Source organism: Galeopterus variegatus, unplaced genomic scaffold (genome assembly GCF_000696425.1).
Source record: "Galeopterus variegatus unplaced genomic scaffold, G_variegatus-3.0.2 Scaffold5901, whole genome shotgun sequence".
Lineage (NCBI taxonomy): Eukaryota > Metazoa > Chordata > Mammalia > Dermoptera > Cynocephalidae > Galeopterus > Galeopterus variegatus.
This window is the reverse complement of record NW_007732012.1, coordinates 126768-143117: the sequence shown is the minus strand read 5'-3', so window position 1 is coordinate 143117 and position 16350 is coordinate 126768. Positions and strand designations below refer to the sequence as shown.

General features: G+C 36.1%; 1 protein-coding gene across 1 annotated transcript in view; it reads right to left on the bottom strand.

The window, feature by feature from the left end:
• Nucleotides 1-230: 230 nt before the first annotated feature.
• LOC103605557 (receptor-type tyrosine-protein phosphatase gamma) overlaps nt 231-16350 on the bottom strand; it is a gene marked incomplete at its 5' end in the record, with an annotated part of 120124 nt that continues 104004 nt past the window's right edge. Inside the window, 10 exons of the mRNA XM_008590171.1 lie at nt 231-476; nt 971-1047; nt 2209-2302; nt 4139-4285; nt 4875-5010; nt 6590-6762; nt 9188-9322; nt 10201-10335; nt 10528-10610; nt 15136-15232. Coding sequence (XP_008588393.1) covers nt 300-476; nt 971-1047; nt 2209-2302; nt 4139-4285; nt 4875-5010; nt 6590-6762; nt 9188-9322; nt 10201-10335; nt 10528-10610; nt 15136-15232 — 1254 coding nt within the window. The remainder of the gene's footprint in view (nt 477-970; nt 1048-2208; nt 2303-4138; nt 4286-4874; nt 5011-6589; nt 6763-9187; nt 9323-10200; nt 10336-10527; nt 10611-15135; nt 15233-16350) is intronic.

Here is a 16350-nt window from a genome sequence, read left to right as displayed (position 1 = left end):
TTTTTTTTTTTTTTGTCGTTTTTGTGACCGGTAAGGGGATGCAACCCTTGGCTTGGTGTCATCCGCACCACGCTCAGCAAAAAAGGACCTTTTTCAAAACCTTTTACCACACGGCCGAGTACAGTGCAATTGAAGGGTGATATCAATAAGATCAGAGAATCTAGTAATGGAAATGATAGGGACAATGTTGTGAGACTATGAAAGGAATCTGTGTAGACTTAAAGATGAGAAGACCAAATTCCCTCTTTAGCATATACAAACACTATAGTCCTGTGGCAAGGTATCAAAGTAATTTATGCTTATAACCTCATGGGCTCATTAATATATAGCAGATGTGCTTTACTTACCAAGCTCTGGTTGTCTGGCAGCATGACAATGATCTGTGCATTATGATCCCATATCATTCGCCAGAAATCTTTCGTAGTATGTGGCAGAGGATGCTGGGTTATAATAAATTCATTGCTCCTATAATAGCCCTTTAGTTGGGAAGATGAAAAATCAGTGATTATGAGTGTTTTATTCTAACTTTATGGTAGTAAAATATATTCATGAAATAAGACAGCATTGTTTTGGCCACACTAAAATAATGGAGAAAGGCATTCAGTACATTTACCTAATTTTTAGGTGTACTTCTGCTAACATTGTGCAGACAATTTTGTCTCCATGTGCAATTCATTTCTAGTTACCCCTGCTGTTTTTACTTAATTTCAACGTTTATTCAAAGACTAGATGGGGGAAAATAACAATAAAATTAATTCCTTAAGAAGCATTTTGCTTAATTTAAGCTTTTTTTTACCTGTGATGATTAGGTCTCTTTTGTTAAAAGTTTCAAGGTACAGAAATCTCTATACTTTTGGTATTACCCATTGAGAAATTATTTAAAAAATGAAATCAGTCACATTGGTGATTTCTGCTCTTTAACGCCTTTCAGTTTAATTGACTTTATTTATAATTAACTGTTGACTCTCACCATGATATAAGAAGCATTAATGTAATCTGTTCCCTTCATTCCAGGCAATGGTGCAAGACCCACTCGAGCACGCTCAGCTATCATATGGAAAACACAAAAACACCACATTTGCCTTACTATACACACAGAACCAACAGTTTTTTCTGAGATTCGCTTAGTGAATAACATATCCCCCCGGCTCCCCTTTCTAAGACCTATTTATATTTTTAAACAAGCTAAAGTGTTATCAGCTAAAGCATAACTTAAAATGAAACTTTGCTGCACATACCCAGAAGGACACAGGCATTGCAGGAATAAAATTTTACTGTGGGAGAGGTTTTCACAGCAGATCACTAAGAGAATACTCTGTACAGACACGACTGAGGATTTTAGATAACTTTTGACCTAGTCTGATATTCCTACAATTGTGCCAACATATTGTACTTTACTCTTTTTCCAACCCCTTATCCACACCTTTCTCCCCATAAAGGGCTTAGAAAACTGGCCTTTTTCGGTAAAGACAAATCTCTCCAGTGATTGCCTGTGTCTATAGCACACACACAGTAGTCCAAGACTGTGTGGACTACAAGGGGAATATGTTCCAAGACCTCCACAGGATGCCCAAAACCATGGATTGGACCGAATCCTATGTAATCTACATTTTTTCCTATACATACATAGCTATGCTAGTTTCATTTATAATTAGGCACAGTAGATTAACAAAAATAACTATTAATAAAATAGGACAATTATGATAACATACTATAATAAAAGTTATGTGAGTGTGGTTTCCTCTTTCCTTTCCCTCAAAATATCTTATTGGACTGCATGGCAGGTAGCTGAAACTGTGGATCGGGGGTACTCTATACAAAGGTCACCACCAATGAACAGTGCCTTGATCTCAACAGCCAGAACAATTTAATGATATACAGATTAATCAGTACTGCAAGTTTTAAAAGAGTACAAATGCCACAGTGATAATAGCTTTACTATTATTTTTATTTTATTGTTAAGTTTTTAAGTTAAAATATCGTAGAAGTAACCTAATTCTTGCATTTCAAAGTGAACCAAAACTGAATTTCATGTCAGATAGATGGAGTGACTTGCTGGCACTGACAGCCACCCCTCGCGGTTTCATCAAACTGCCTTAGTTGAGCTGAGCATAACATTTTCCCCTTTGGTAGATGCTGCCTCTTTACATAATACATTTTTAAAATACTGACACACTGAACTAAGTCAAACTGATTTTAAGATCTTACATGGCACAACTGAAGAGTTTCTGTTCTTTTCTTTGTTACACTCTTTCTGAGCACTAAAGCATTCCACGTATTTTGCATTACATTGTGTGACCAGCTGGAAAAAAAAAACAAAATTTAGTCTTCATTTAAAGGTATAATTGATAACATGTGCTTGATGATTTGGTGAAAATACTAGTAATCAGACTGCCGATGAACAAAAATATTTTTTGTGCCCCAAAGAACACTTTTATAATTTACTTGTGGCACTTCTCTCAATGACCTTGGTTGTATCCTTGTCTTATTTCTACTATCAGACCTTAGGCTTCTTGAAGATAGGTACTGTGTGTGCAATAGATATTTAATGAACTATGTGGATTTTTCTGTGGCATGATGTCACTGCTGTTGTTAATTTTTTTCATAATTCCTTATTTGCACATAAGAGTCAAGTGAGCCTACACTAGAAAAGACTGCTTAATGATTTCAAGGAGCTAATTGTGTTCCTTGAAGCTAAGGGACAACTCAATAGATTCTCAGTATATTTTTTTTCAGCTGAACTGACATTATTCTAAGTCCATTATAAATAATCAGTCCAGCAGTTTGGTTATTCTTGCTGTTTATGTAGCCTGGTTTGAACCATTTTGTCAATCCAGTTTTGGGGTGGGGGTCCATCTTAATGGAATTTATGGGAACAGTTTCTTGCAAGTGCTTTAGTACTACCATCAAGGGCTCTGAATGTAATTTTTATTTTCAAGTTTCTAATTCTTGTTTTTTTCTTCTACTTGAGTTCTAAAATGGTTAGTGCCTGTATGAGAACCACTTGCCTGGTTTCCTTTTTTTTTTTTAAGTATGTGTAAACAAATATTGCAAAAATGAAAAATAAAGCAGAATTTAACTGTTGGCACTTAATATTTTGTTAAGAACTCGTTTTAAATATTTAAAATGATACATTGTGTCCTCACTATTAATTACCTCAAATGGTTTTACAGTACTTTGGATTTTAAAAGGAGCTAAAAATGCAAAATTGTTCTTATGACTGAACTCAGTAAAATTAATCTATTTTCCATTTCATATCACTTGCTATAATTTGTTTGGTAGTCTTATTTCTTCGGCTGAGATTCAAATGAAAGTTTTGGAGTCTGAAAATTTTTGCCATAAAAACTAAAACTGCACAGATTCATCTCATTCTTTCCATCTTGACACAAAATGAGAAATTAACTGATGTGCAGAGAACAATGTGCAAAAAAGAATTTAAAAGACTAGACTAATAAATAAGAAAGCACTTAGTAACTGGAGAGACAAGAAGCATTTGAAAGTTATACTAAATTCTGTGAGATGACTGTTTTTCTGATCTTATGTACTTTATCAGTCCTTATGGTCTCTTTCATCTTCACTTCAGTCAATTCTATATAAACCTTAACTACCTTTAAACTTCTTCATGCCCCTTCAAAGAAAATGAACAAGCATTTAGGAAAAGCTAACTTTTTCTAGTATTGTTTAGTTTAGCAACTCTTTTTTAGTTACTAAATTATCTTCTGAAATGTTTTTCAAGTAGGCATATTTTTAGGACAATATATCTACATATAACCATCCTTAATAAAGGTAAGATAGATAAGTTTAGAAAAAATATAGAAATATTTTTGTGGATGGGAACGACTGACAAAGTATTATCTTGTGGCCAGGGGATGATGTTTATGTTCAGATAAAGTCATAAATTGCTCAGAAGAAAATACATCACTATACTATCATCACTGTACTATCTTTTTGAATACCAACAATTCATGCATAGGTCAAAACTTTTTCTTCCCTTCCCATTACATTTAAGGAGTACCAAGAGAACAAATAGTGATCCATTTCAGTCTATACATTAATGTAAAGAAGATATGACCCCCAGACTCAAGGCATTTTTTCTGCTTTCTTGCTTTAAACCAAAGAAATTTATTCAAAGTACTACCTTAAATTGTTTTTCCAGTCGAGTCTTTCCTCCTACTCCCGGTATGAGGATGCTGTTAACATAGCTGTGCAGCTGATTTGAAGATACTTCAGTCTCCTTTCCAAGAATGGCTTCCAACAAGGCATCATGAATGAAAATGTACTGCTCCTAAAAGGTGCAATATATGGTAGTCACCAAGGAGAGCTGTTAAGGGATAGCTACCTGTTCATACAGTCTACTTTAGATTAACTCTGCCCAAACAGGAACCTCCCAGTGAGTTCCTTCAAGCATTTACAGCTAGGCATTTGCTGCAATACTCATTTGCTTATCCAAATTTGCATGGTAGAGACTGTGTTAAGTTTAGCTCTGTATTTCATACCATGCCTGGAACAGTAGGCTCAATGCAGCAAGCAATTGAGAAATGTGTGTTCAATGAAGGGCTTGAGAACCACCTTCTTTTATGTATTTCTCAGGCCAGACAATATGTTTAAATCCCTATAGCATCTAACACGACTCCTGATACAACTATATCTGCTTCATAAGTGCTTGTGTAGTTATTGAGAAATTTAAATGTTATGATCCACAAAGAAATGGAAACCTGTGATCCAAAGAATAGCATATGGTCAGAATATCTTCTAATACAAACATATAAATTCCTTCAAACCCTAAGAGAATGAATCTGTGTCCTTAATATCATTCAACTTTCACTTAAAGCATGTGCTAGAATCTCATGAGGGCACTGGCAGCTACTCCTTACCTCAGTCTGGACGAGGTAGTTTCGCTGTGTCCTGATATGCTTCAGGAATCCCAGGACATTAACTGTGCTTTTGTCTTTTATCTGTTGTAGCATGCTGTCTATTACAATGTAGGTGCCTGTCCTGCCCACACCAGCACTGTAAGAGATGAAGACATTCAACTAGTACTTGTTGCTTTATTATATCATAACTGTGGATTGGAAAAATTATAATCTAAGTATCTAATGAAATTAGAAATAACTCCATTGTTGAAACAACCCAGAATAGTTGGCATATGTTATTCATATAGATAGCACCCAAAAACTTTATTAGGACACCTCCCACCTTGTGAGTCTTGATGAGGAGCACAGACTGCCTTTGTACCATAGGAGCTGGAAGAAAAACGTTATATACTTGCTTTCTCAGCCTCCCTTGCGGCTCAAGCAGAGGCACGTGATTCAGTAATGCAAGTGACCAAGAAGACTCTTTCAAGGCAGCAGCCATCTCCACATCAGAACCAGATCTGGAGGCATTGTGCAGGGAGTTTTTCCCTGTGCTTAGTTCTCCATCTCTCCCAGTGATTCTATGAGTACCCATCATCCTTTTAATAAACCCCTTTTCTGCACAACTCCTTCAGTTGGCTTCTACTGCTTGCAGTTTAGAACTTGACTAATGCACTCAGTATTAGAAAGTTATCTAAAGGGGGGTATTTTCCTTTAGTAATCTAGGTATAGAATGAGAATGGTACATCTGGAAAGTCTGGCCTCTCTTGTTCATATTTCTTAATTATTATTTTAAAAAAACCAGGAGGATCTGAATTTTGTAGTATTGAATAACAAGCTTTTTTTTGGCAGAATACCCCAACAGGTTCCCCATCTAGCACAGCTCTGTTGAAACATAAGCTGTTTGACAGACTAATCTCCATTTTAGTAATTTCTAAATGGATTAGTGGATAGTATGTAGAGTTCTCATAGGATTTTAAGTAGAAAATGAATTCCAACTCAGCAAAGGTCTTGGTTTGTGAAAGCATATTATAAGAACAGTCCAAAAGAAATGATAGAGAAGGCCATGCAGCTATGCAACATAAATCATGGAATAAGCAACATCCATTTGAGTACTAAAAAAAAGAGCCAAGAATGCAATTGCAAATTAAACACAATAAAAGCATTTTTAAACAACCAACTAAAGTTGTTTAAGGTAGTTGAGAGAAAACAGGCTTCACACAAGGCTTTCCTAGTGCTTTTAAAAGGTATTTTACACAGCATGTATAAACTAAAAATTTAAAAATAAAATCCTTTCATACATACTACAAATATTATTATTTAGAGGAACCTTCAGAAAAGCCATTTATAAAAACTCAAAATCTCTGGTATGGAAAGCTCTTAACTTGAGCTTAAGACCAGATTTTTATTTATTAGAATCAGCCTACTTTCACTATAAACAATGGGGATTTTATTAATAGATGATTTTATAAAACTAGAGATTAATGTAGTTGAGTACATTTTTTAAAAAATTGCAGAAGCAGATGATTTCTTAATGTTGTGGGGATATAGTTACTTTACTATAAGACTATAACAGGTCTTATTCATCTCAGTTTTTAGTGGAAGATTTTGCTTTTACATCAAACAGTGCAGTAGCAGAGTTACTGCAGTCCAAGTCCACAAGGCCCAAATCCCCTGCTCTGCTCACTTTACATGTTGAATCCCAGACAGAAGAAAGTGAAAGATGCCAGCCCTACCTGCAGTGCACCAACACAGGGCCCATTTCTGGTGTCCGGGCTGCTGAGGATCTCCTTACGAAAGTCAGGACTGGGAGGGCATACTCGGGAACTCCCATATCAGGCCACTGTGTGTAGTGATACTGGATCACTACCCTTTCATTCTGACGACCCTTGGGATTTCCTTTCTGACCCTATGACAAAGGTGAAAAAAGATGCCTTTAAGCTGAGGGTGGGCATTCTGGATAAAAATAATGTAAGGGTGTCAGGAAACATGACCTCTGATCTCATTCACCCTAATTACTGCTCCTGGGCTAGGTTATTTCCTTTTTGTGGCCAACTTTCACATCATTAAATAAAGACATTACCTAACTGGATGTTAAGTATAACTATCTCTTAGAAGAAAAGATTGCTTAAGATTGTTCCAAGAATGAACGATTAATATCAGGTTTTTGAGTTGGGAACTATCCAAAGCACTTTGTAATTTTCTTAGAAGGCCTCCATTTACTGACTTTCTGTCCCAACTCCAGAGGCCTTGGTGCTTTGCCTTCATCAGCCTGTGGCCCATGATTCCCATTCCTTCTCCACAGTCCAGGTTGGACCTTCAGGAGCCAGAGTGCTAGTTACTGCTGTATACTTTCTGGGAAGTGATGGAAAGATTCTAAGTGTCAAATGATTCTCAGTTTCAGCAGTCAGAAGTAACATCTCATTTGTCTGTCACTTTCATAAATGACTTTTTCAGAATAGTTTTCCTTTGAGTAAGTGAACCTTTTATATTGTAACTACTTTGGATGAAAAATTTCCCCAAATAGATCGCTTGCTGTGATATGTTTTCTTATTATGAGTACCTCTAAAAAAATTTTTTTTGATGATGACTAGGGTTATTAATCAATCAGCACTAAAGCTTGTACGGTGTTTGGCCCTGTGCTACAAAGGCTCATGATGGCTTTGATATTTTAATTCTTCTGTTACCTCTCATTTGTTTCCTTCTTCCTTTCTTTCTCTGACTTAATCAGGGTCCACTTACTCTTCTTTTAGAAACACCTTAAGTACCTGAAGGGTTCCAATGAGTAAGAGGCTTTGTTAAGTTTTATAAGGGTTACTGGTTACCTTGAGCCAGGGGGCAGTTCTATTACAGAGAACACGGATATAATGCTACTGATTTTCATAGATTTCTGCCATTTTTGGAAATAACCATACACAGAAAGGACTGTTAACCTTGGATCACAGATGGGCTTTAGAAGCCACTGAAATTGTATGTAAAAATTTGAGTGAATTCCTCTGAGGCAAGGAGGCTACAATTTTCTCATATTCTCAAAGACGGCCGTCAAAAATTAGGATCTCATTGCTACAAACAATTGCCCTACCTAAGTCTCTGTAGAGTAACTACATTTTCTCAGTGAGCATCTATCTAGAGTTCATAATACCACATACCACCTATCAGCAGTTTCACATTCTGTGGTTTCAGTTACCTGCGGTCAGCAGAGGTCTGAAAATGTTAGTTTTTTGAGAGTGCACACACACACATTCACATAACTTTTACTATGGTATATTGTTATAATTGTTCTATGTTGTTATTAATTATTGCTGTTAATCTCTTTCTGTGCCTAATTTATAAATTAAATTTTATAATAGGTATGTATAGGAAAGAACATAGCATTTATAGGGTTTGATACTATCTGCAATTTCAGGCATCCACTGGGGTTCTTGAAATGTATCCCCTCTGGGGCCGACCCCGTGGCGCACTGGGGAGAGTGCAGTGCTGGGAGCGCAGTGATGCTCCCGCCGCGGGTCCGGATCCTATATAGGAATGGCCGGTGCGCTCACTGGCTGAGCGCGGTGCGGGCGACACCACACCAAGGGTTGCGATCCCCTTACCGGTCACGAAAAAGACAAAAAAAAAAAAAAGAAATGTATCCCCTCTGAGGATAAGAGGGGACAACTATACTGCTGTGATAATCTACGGCTCTTGTTCTTACAGCAGATTTTGAAAAAAGAGAAATCGAGATAACTTGGAAGCAGCATTTCCACAAAGTATGATTCTCAGTATATTAGTAGTTTTATAGAAAAGGATTTTATTGTTAAGTCACATTAGAAAACACTAGGCAAAACAAAGTTATATGGGCTTTTCTTTAAAGCACTCTGGTCACTTGTGATCACTGTAAATTTTTAAAAGGGGGAGATACATATTATATAGCATTCATTTCCCATTCTTATTGAATAGTAGAATCTGATTTTCACAAGCATCTTATAGTATTCCTTGGAATACACTTTGGGAAACAATGCTTTAAAGCTGTCAGAAAATTGGAATTAAAAAGCTAAATCAACAAACAGATGCTGCCATATTTGCTGAGTGTTACCAAAACCTAACAGGATGATTTTCTTTTTTTTAAATGAAGCTTTGTTCATGAAGATTAAAGAACTCAATCAGGCCAGTTAAATTCTATTTGTGCTTTGCCAATACCTTTCATTAACTCTGATGTCAATCAAGAGTTGTGAAAAAATGTTATAAAAATACTTTTTAAAAACCAAGTTGGTTATGAGATTTGGCCTTGGTTGTACAGTAATTTTCATGCAAGTATAAAAAGAGATGCCCTGCCAGCCCAATTCTTTCAATACCTTTTTCACTTTTGTATTTCTAACTGAAAAACGACGAACGGTATAGCAGGCATGTACTTTTGTGCTCTTCAGTGTGACAATAATGTTTCCATACTCCTCACTATTTTCTGTTGGCCAATACTGATCACATTTCCGCTGCAAAAAGATAAAAGTTTTAAATTATAACTGCACTTTATGCCACAGTTCTACTGTTGATAGTGTAATTCCAAATGACAACGTTAAAACACAGGTAAGATTGCCATTTAGTTGACTGAAAAAGAATGCATAGGTGGAACTTCTTAAAGTCAGATGTGACCTCTGAAGAGGCTGATGGTTTGGGATAAGTTTGGGCAAGATCATCCAATAAAATGGGCCTAATATTTATGATTATCTTTCAATATATGATGTACTTAAACGAGGGCCTACGAAAGAAACATGTATATTTCACATGTAAGAAATGTGAGTAGGATATATTATAAAGGGAGTTTAACCTAAATTAGTATCATCTAATGTAAGCTCATAATCCAATAAATTCTACAACATTGTCATTTTTTAAAAAAGTTCCTCTTAATGATGGTCAGTCAAGGTGTTTAAGCCGTCTTTACTTCCCCAAGTATGAACTATTAGCAGTTCCTTTGACCATACCATACTTTTTCCAACTTCCTTGCTTTTTGTTCTTCTGTCCCCTATACTTAGAATTTCCTTCTTTTTAGCCTGTATAATTCCTCTTCATTGTTGTTCAAATCTCACCTCAAATATTAGCTGCTTTACAAAATCTCAGTACTAGAGCATGCATTTGTTTATTTTGCAGCTTTCCCCTAATACCCTATTCATCTCTATCACCACATTTAATTCATTCTTGTAATGCCAAGCTCTCTTTCTCACCAGACCATAAGCCAAGAAAGAGCAGAAAGAACACTTTTCATTTCTGTAACTCTTCACACCTGGTCAAGTTCCTGCCCCATAGCAGGTACTCCATAAATATTTTTTGAATGAAGGTGCATAATTAAGATTGTAAACCAAGAGGCTCTTACCCTTCCTTTTTCCACAAGGTTTGTAATCATGATAATGATTCCAGTATTTTGTTCCCAAATCATCCTCCAGAAATCTTCAAATGTAGACTTTAAAGGTCCCTGGGTGGCGATGTAGGCTTTCGCTTTGTTGTAACCCTTCAAAGATGACACGGCTCAAAGTAAGATGAAAGCAGTATCACAGAAGACCAGTTAATAATTCAAGTGCCTTCCATACTGAATAAGCTATGTTTTTAGTGAAAGCTTTGTGCAGTACTAAAATACATTCAACTGTCTGTGCTGCAGTCTTCAATGTTCAGAAAAAGGTTTATAAAAACATATCTGACTTACATCGACATAGTTTGCATTAATGTAGTCACTGTGCTTGGAGTCTTTTCCTGGTAAAGGTCTTAACTTCACCCTACTGTGATCATCTGTAGAGAATAAGAAAACAAGCAAAAACAAAAGGGGTAATTTAAAAACTAGTAGCATTCTAAAGCACAAAACAAGGTAATCAGGTGCTGTGGCATCTCCCAAAGTGCTCTGAGAAAACTTCTGGCAGGACAACTACTAAATAGTCAAAGAGCATTAGAACCCATCTCAAAAACAGAAGGTCACTTCTGCCTCATGCCTCTGACCTGTGAGTGTCCAAGAAATGCAAATTAAGGCCCTTATTAGTTTATGTACAACTAATGCAATTTGCAGTCCTCCAAAACCTTGTCCTATTTTTGAAAACAAGTTCAAAGGCCTTTGATTTCTCATGCCCCCACCCCCTCCCCATTAATAAAAGTACAAAGAGGTGACTGTTATATCAAGTCAGAACATCTATTTTCAAGAGATTATATTGTTAAATGCAGGTGAACTTTCTGCTGCCCCAACAGAACCTAAGTAATTGAGGGAACCAGAAATTCTTTTAAGAGTAATCTCATTGCAGGAATCTGAAGTCAACGATCAGATTTCAGGATTCATTGAACCTTAGCTTATGAATAAAAGGGGTGCTGGTGGTGCACGGTAATGTGTCTCTAGTTGCCCAAAGGAATGGGCCTGGTGTTTTAGTATGCAAAAGAAAAGAAAGCTGAGATCATAATTTTATTTTCCCTATCTAGAAATTTCCTAACAGAATGGGCAAAAGGCAATTTATATTTCTGTTTATAGTCATTATCATAAAAGCCAAGTCAGAAAGAAGTCCAGTGAGTGGATGTGCCTAGACATTACTGACCTCAGACTATAGCAAGCTCTTTTTGAGAGCCCTCTATGTTTTTGGAACGGTGAATTGCTTTTGTTGTTCTGACAAACTCTCAGTTTAAAGTTGACATGAAACAGGATACCTGATATAAAAAGGCCCAAAATGAAAAATTCCTCCTAAGACACATGGATATAAACTGCTATGCTTAGTAGCTATTATAGTGTATACTGTTATTTCTTAGAGTGACAAATAAGAACACATACTCTTCAAGTTGCAAAATTCTTATTTAACTAAAAGATAATATACTGGTTAACAGATCAGTATAGGAGGTGGTGTGGTGACATCCACATGTCCCATGAAAGTTATGATGGCTTTGTGAGAAAAGGCTTTTCCTGTTTCTGGCACATTCACAGTTTGATTTTACTTATTTCCAGGACATTTCTATGCTATTCTTTGGTATATAAAGGCATTAATATAGGGATAGACAAAGGTGACAGGTGATGTGCCCAGAATCTGAGTGGCCAAGAGTACGCCAAAACCCAACACTCTGAACTTGTGAAAATAAAACCACATCTAATTTGAATTTGTGGAAGTAACACCACAAATGAACTTGTGAAAGTTACTACATTTAACCAGAGGTGATGGTTTTCCAGCAAACCACCATGACTCTTGGGTACATCACACAGAAGTTGCTTTGATTTTCTCTTTCTTTGCCACATACTTTTAGCCAAGGCGATAAGGTCCCTAAAAGTAAAAGTTGCTATGGTGAAGAGAATGTGTGTGGGTGTATGTAAGGCACAGATGTGTATATATCCCTGCCTGATTTGTATGGTCAGAGAGGAAGTATACGGATGGATGAATCCTCACAATCACAGTAAGATGAGCCCTCGCTGGTTTGGCCAGCAAATACTGCCAGAGTCAATCCATTCAAAGACTGTAGAGAAAAAAGAAGTTTGACTCTTTCTTCCTTGTTCTCTCTCTCTCCTTTTTTTTTTTTTAACCTCCTCTATATTCCCTCAGATAAGTGAAACAAAGAATCCTATTCAAAAATAGCTTGTAGTTCTTTTAAAATTTTATCTAGAAGTAGTAAAACTATCTCTATTTGTAGATGACATGATCCTGTGTATAAAAATCCAAAGGAATCCATAAAAAAATAACTATTATAAGAAATGGGTTCAGCAAGGTTGTTGGATACAAGATCAAAATACAGAAATCAATTGAATTTTTATATACTAGCAATAAACAATCTGAAAATAAAATTAAGTAAACAATTCTATAATAATAGTGTCAAAAACAATAAAATACTTAGGAATAAATTGAACAAAAGAAGTACAACACTTGTACAATGCAGACTATATAAATCATTGTAGAAATAAAAGAAGACTTAAATAAATGGAAAGACATCCATTTTCATGGATTGGAAGACAATATTGTTCAGGTGGCAATGATCCCCAAATTAATCTACAAATCCAATTCAATCTCTATTAAATCCCAGCTATGTATTCTGCAGTAATAGAAAAGTTGATCTTAAAATTCATAGGAAACACAAAGGATCCAGAATAGCCAAAACAATCTTTAAAAAGAGGAAAAAACTTGGAGGACTCACAGTTCCCAATTTCAAAACTTACTACAAAGCTATAGTCAATAATCAAGACAGTGTATTTCTGGTAGAAGGATAGACATACAAATCAATAGAATAGAATTGAGTGTCAAGAAATAAACCATTATATTTATGGTTAGCCGATTTTCAAAATGTGTGCTAAGACAATTCAGTGTGAGAAAAAAGTCTTCTCAACAAATGGAACTGGGACAAGTGGATATTCACATGTAAAAGAATTAAGTTGGACTCTTACCTCACAGCATATGTAAAAATTAACTCACAAATGGACCAAATACCTAAATCTAAGAGGTAAAACCATAATACTCTTAGACAAAAACACAGGTGTAAATCTTCGTGATCGTGAACTAGGCAATGATATGACACCAAAAGCAACAGGCAACAAAAGGAAAAAATAGATATGCTGGATTTTATCAAACATTAAAAAATTTGTGCTTCAAAGGACACTGTGAAGAAAGTGAAAAGACAATGCACAGAATGTGAGAAAATATTTGCATACTATATCTCTGATTAGGGATCTATATACAGAATATATAAAGATCTCTTACAACTTAAGAATAAAAAGACAAGTAATGCAGTTGAAAAATAGGTAAAGGATCTGAATACACAGTTTTCTAAAGAAGATATATAAATGGCCAATAAACACATGACAAGATGCTTGACATCACTAATCATTAGGGAAATGCATTTCAAAACTACAGTGGGATACCAATCAAAAAACCCAGAAAATAGTAAGTGTTGGTGAGGATGTGGAGACACTGGGCACCCTCATATATTGCTGGTGGGAATGTAAAATGGTGAAGCTACTTTGGAAAACAGACTGGCAGTTCCTCAAAATGTTAAACACAGAGTTACGACATAACTTAGCAATTCTGCTCCTAGGTAAGCACCTAAGAGAATTGAAAACATATGTCTCCCTTACAGCCTTGTGCATAAATGTTCATAGCAGCATTATTCATAATACCAATAAGTGCAAAAACCCCAAATGTCCATCAAATGATGAATGAATAAAGAAAATGTTATATATCCATACAATGGAGTATTACATTGAATACATGGTGCAACATGGATGAACACTGAAAACACTATGCTAAGTTAAAGAAGCCAGACACAAAGGGCCATAATTCCATTTATATTAAATGTCCAGAATATGTAAATCCGCAGAGACAGAAAACAGATAAGTGGTTTCTAGGGGCTGGGGAGAGGAAGGAACTGGAAGTGCCTGCTAACAGATATGGGATTTCTTGTTAGGGTGCTAAAAATGTTCTGAAATTAGATTGTGGTGATGATTATACAACTCTGTGGATATACTAAAACTCACTTTTAGATGGGTGAATTGTGTATGGTTATGTGAATTATATCTCATTAAAGCTTTATCAAAAAAACTTTACAGTGGTGTTCAAATTTTAAGGGTCCAATTTAAATACACTATTATATAAAATTCTGTGCAATGTGGTCCTCACCACAGTGTTTGTTAACCACAAACATCTGTGCCCAGCCCTTAATATCAAAACATAATACCTGCCAGTGACCCAAGCCCCACATGTCTACGAAAAGTGGCCTTCTAGTCACAGAAGTAGCCTGTGCTCCTCATGTATTTCTTGGGGCTCTGTATGAACAATGCCCATCTGTTTGAGTCCCTAGCTTCCAGGATACTACTTACCCTGGAAATATGTTGAATAAGGCTAAGCACATGGGCCAAAAGGACTGGAGGCTCATCACTTAAGGTATAGACCAATTACATAGTCTTAGACTGCGTTGAAATTCAACTTACTTGACAAGATTCTCAATATCTTTATTGGTATTAAAGACTTGGCTCTCACTGGTTAAAAACAATGTCAAGATAGCCAAGTGACATTCAGACTTTGGCTTCCAACATCTGATATGACATCACTTCATGTGAAAACAATGAAGCTCAGAATGTTTTCTTTCAGTCACCTTATTAAGCTCTCTGAGATCTGACAGCCTAATGAAAGACTAAGTGGACAGAAAATATTCCTACTTCTTATATGCTGTTGAAGATGGGCTGAGAGGTTAGCTTGCAAGTATTATTCTTTCTTGGCATCCTGACTCTGATTGCTTGGTTTTCAGCTTATACCCAGCATGAAAATTTAATTTCCTCACAGTTGAAGGTAGTTTAAAGTTTATTACTCACATGCTAAAATGTTGATGTATCTGTTTTTGTGCTTGTTATCTGGATGATTGGAATGTTCTGCAGTGATGTTCATATCAGCCGTACAGCGCTGGACTTCCTGGTGAAGAGAACAAATGGCAAGATTTTACACACACTTTAGAAAGAAAGGAACTATACATGTCCAAAGCCATAAAGTATTTATTCAGTCCCCAGCCACAGTCACCATTACCTCCCCAAACCCAACTTCAGATAGTTACTGACATACTCGTAACAAGTATATGGAGAACACGAAGAAGGTATAAGGATTTCATTTTTTACTAATTCATCAATCATCTACTTCATTCCAGATTTTGACCTAGGCAATGGGATACAAAACAGTTATCTCTTTGAATAGTTTATGGGTGAGAAAAACATGCAAAAAGACACTGTCAGTCAAATGTGATCAACAGAAAAGAGGCCTGAAAAAACTACAATGGGAAACATAGGAAGAGAAAAAGAGGAAGGCTTTAGACAGGAAACAATTCACCTGAATCTTAAAGAATGATCAGGAATTTCCAAGAAGTGTCATCTTCATCAATATATGCATATGCTTACATGTCTTATAGCCTCATTATATGAGATGCAAATTGACTATAAAGACTCAGTCCTGAAATGACGCTATACATAGCCCAACTAATTGTCATATCTGGCTCAGATATTATGGCCCTGACAAATTATTTGTGAACTCTAATTTAATTTAAATTATCCTTCTTTGGAAAAATAGCAGTGGCACAAGCAACTCTATCCCGCTACCTTGGCTATGGATATAAACATCACCCATTAGCCCAATAGGTTGCTGAAAAGCCAGATTTTTCTACACTGTATGCTTCAAATCCAAGAAAGTGCTGTAGCTAACTAATAAGAGGAGTCATTAGCAGTGCACAGCTGCTACACAGAGCAGGAGTAAAATAACACAAAATTATCAGGAGAGATGTTTTACACATAACAGATGTAACAGAGTTTAGGAGCATGCAGACTTTTTTTCCCACAGAGTTGCATAGCAATTATGGATGTTTTCCATGGCATTTACATCAAGCATGATGAAAACAAGGAATGGGTTGTCTTTTATATTCAAAGTACTTCCCAGTGAGGAGTCCCCCTCTTCTCTCCAAGGAGGAACTCATTGTAATCAAAGAATTTAAGATATGAAAACATAGGGTTGCTATCTGTTCAAAGAAACCACATTCATTGACTCTC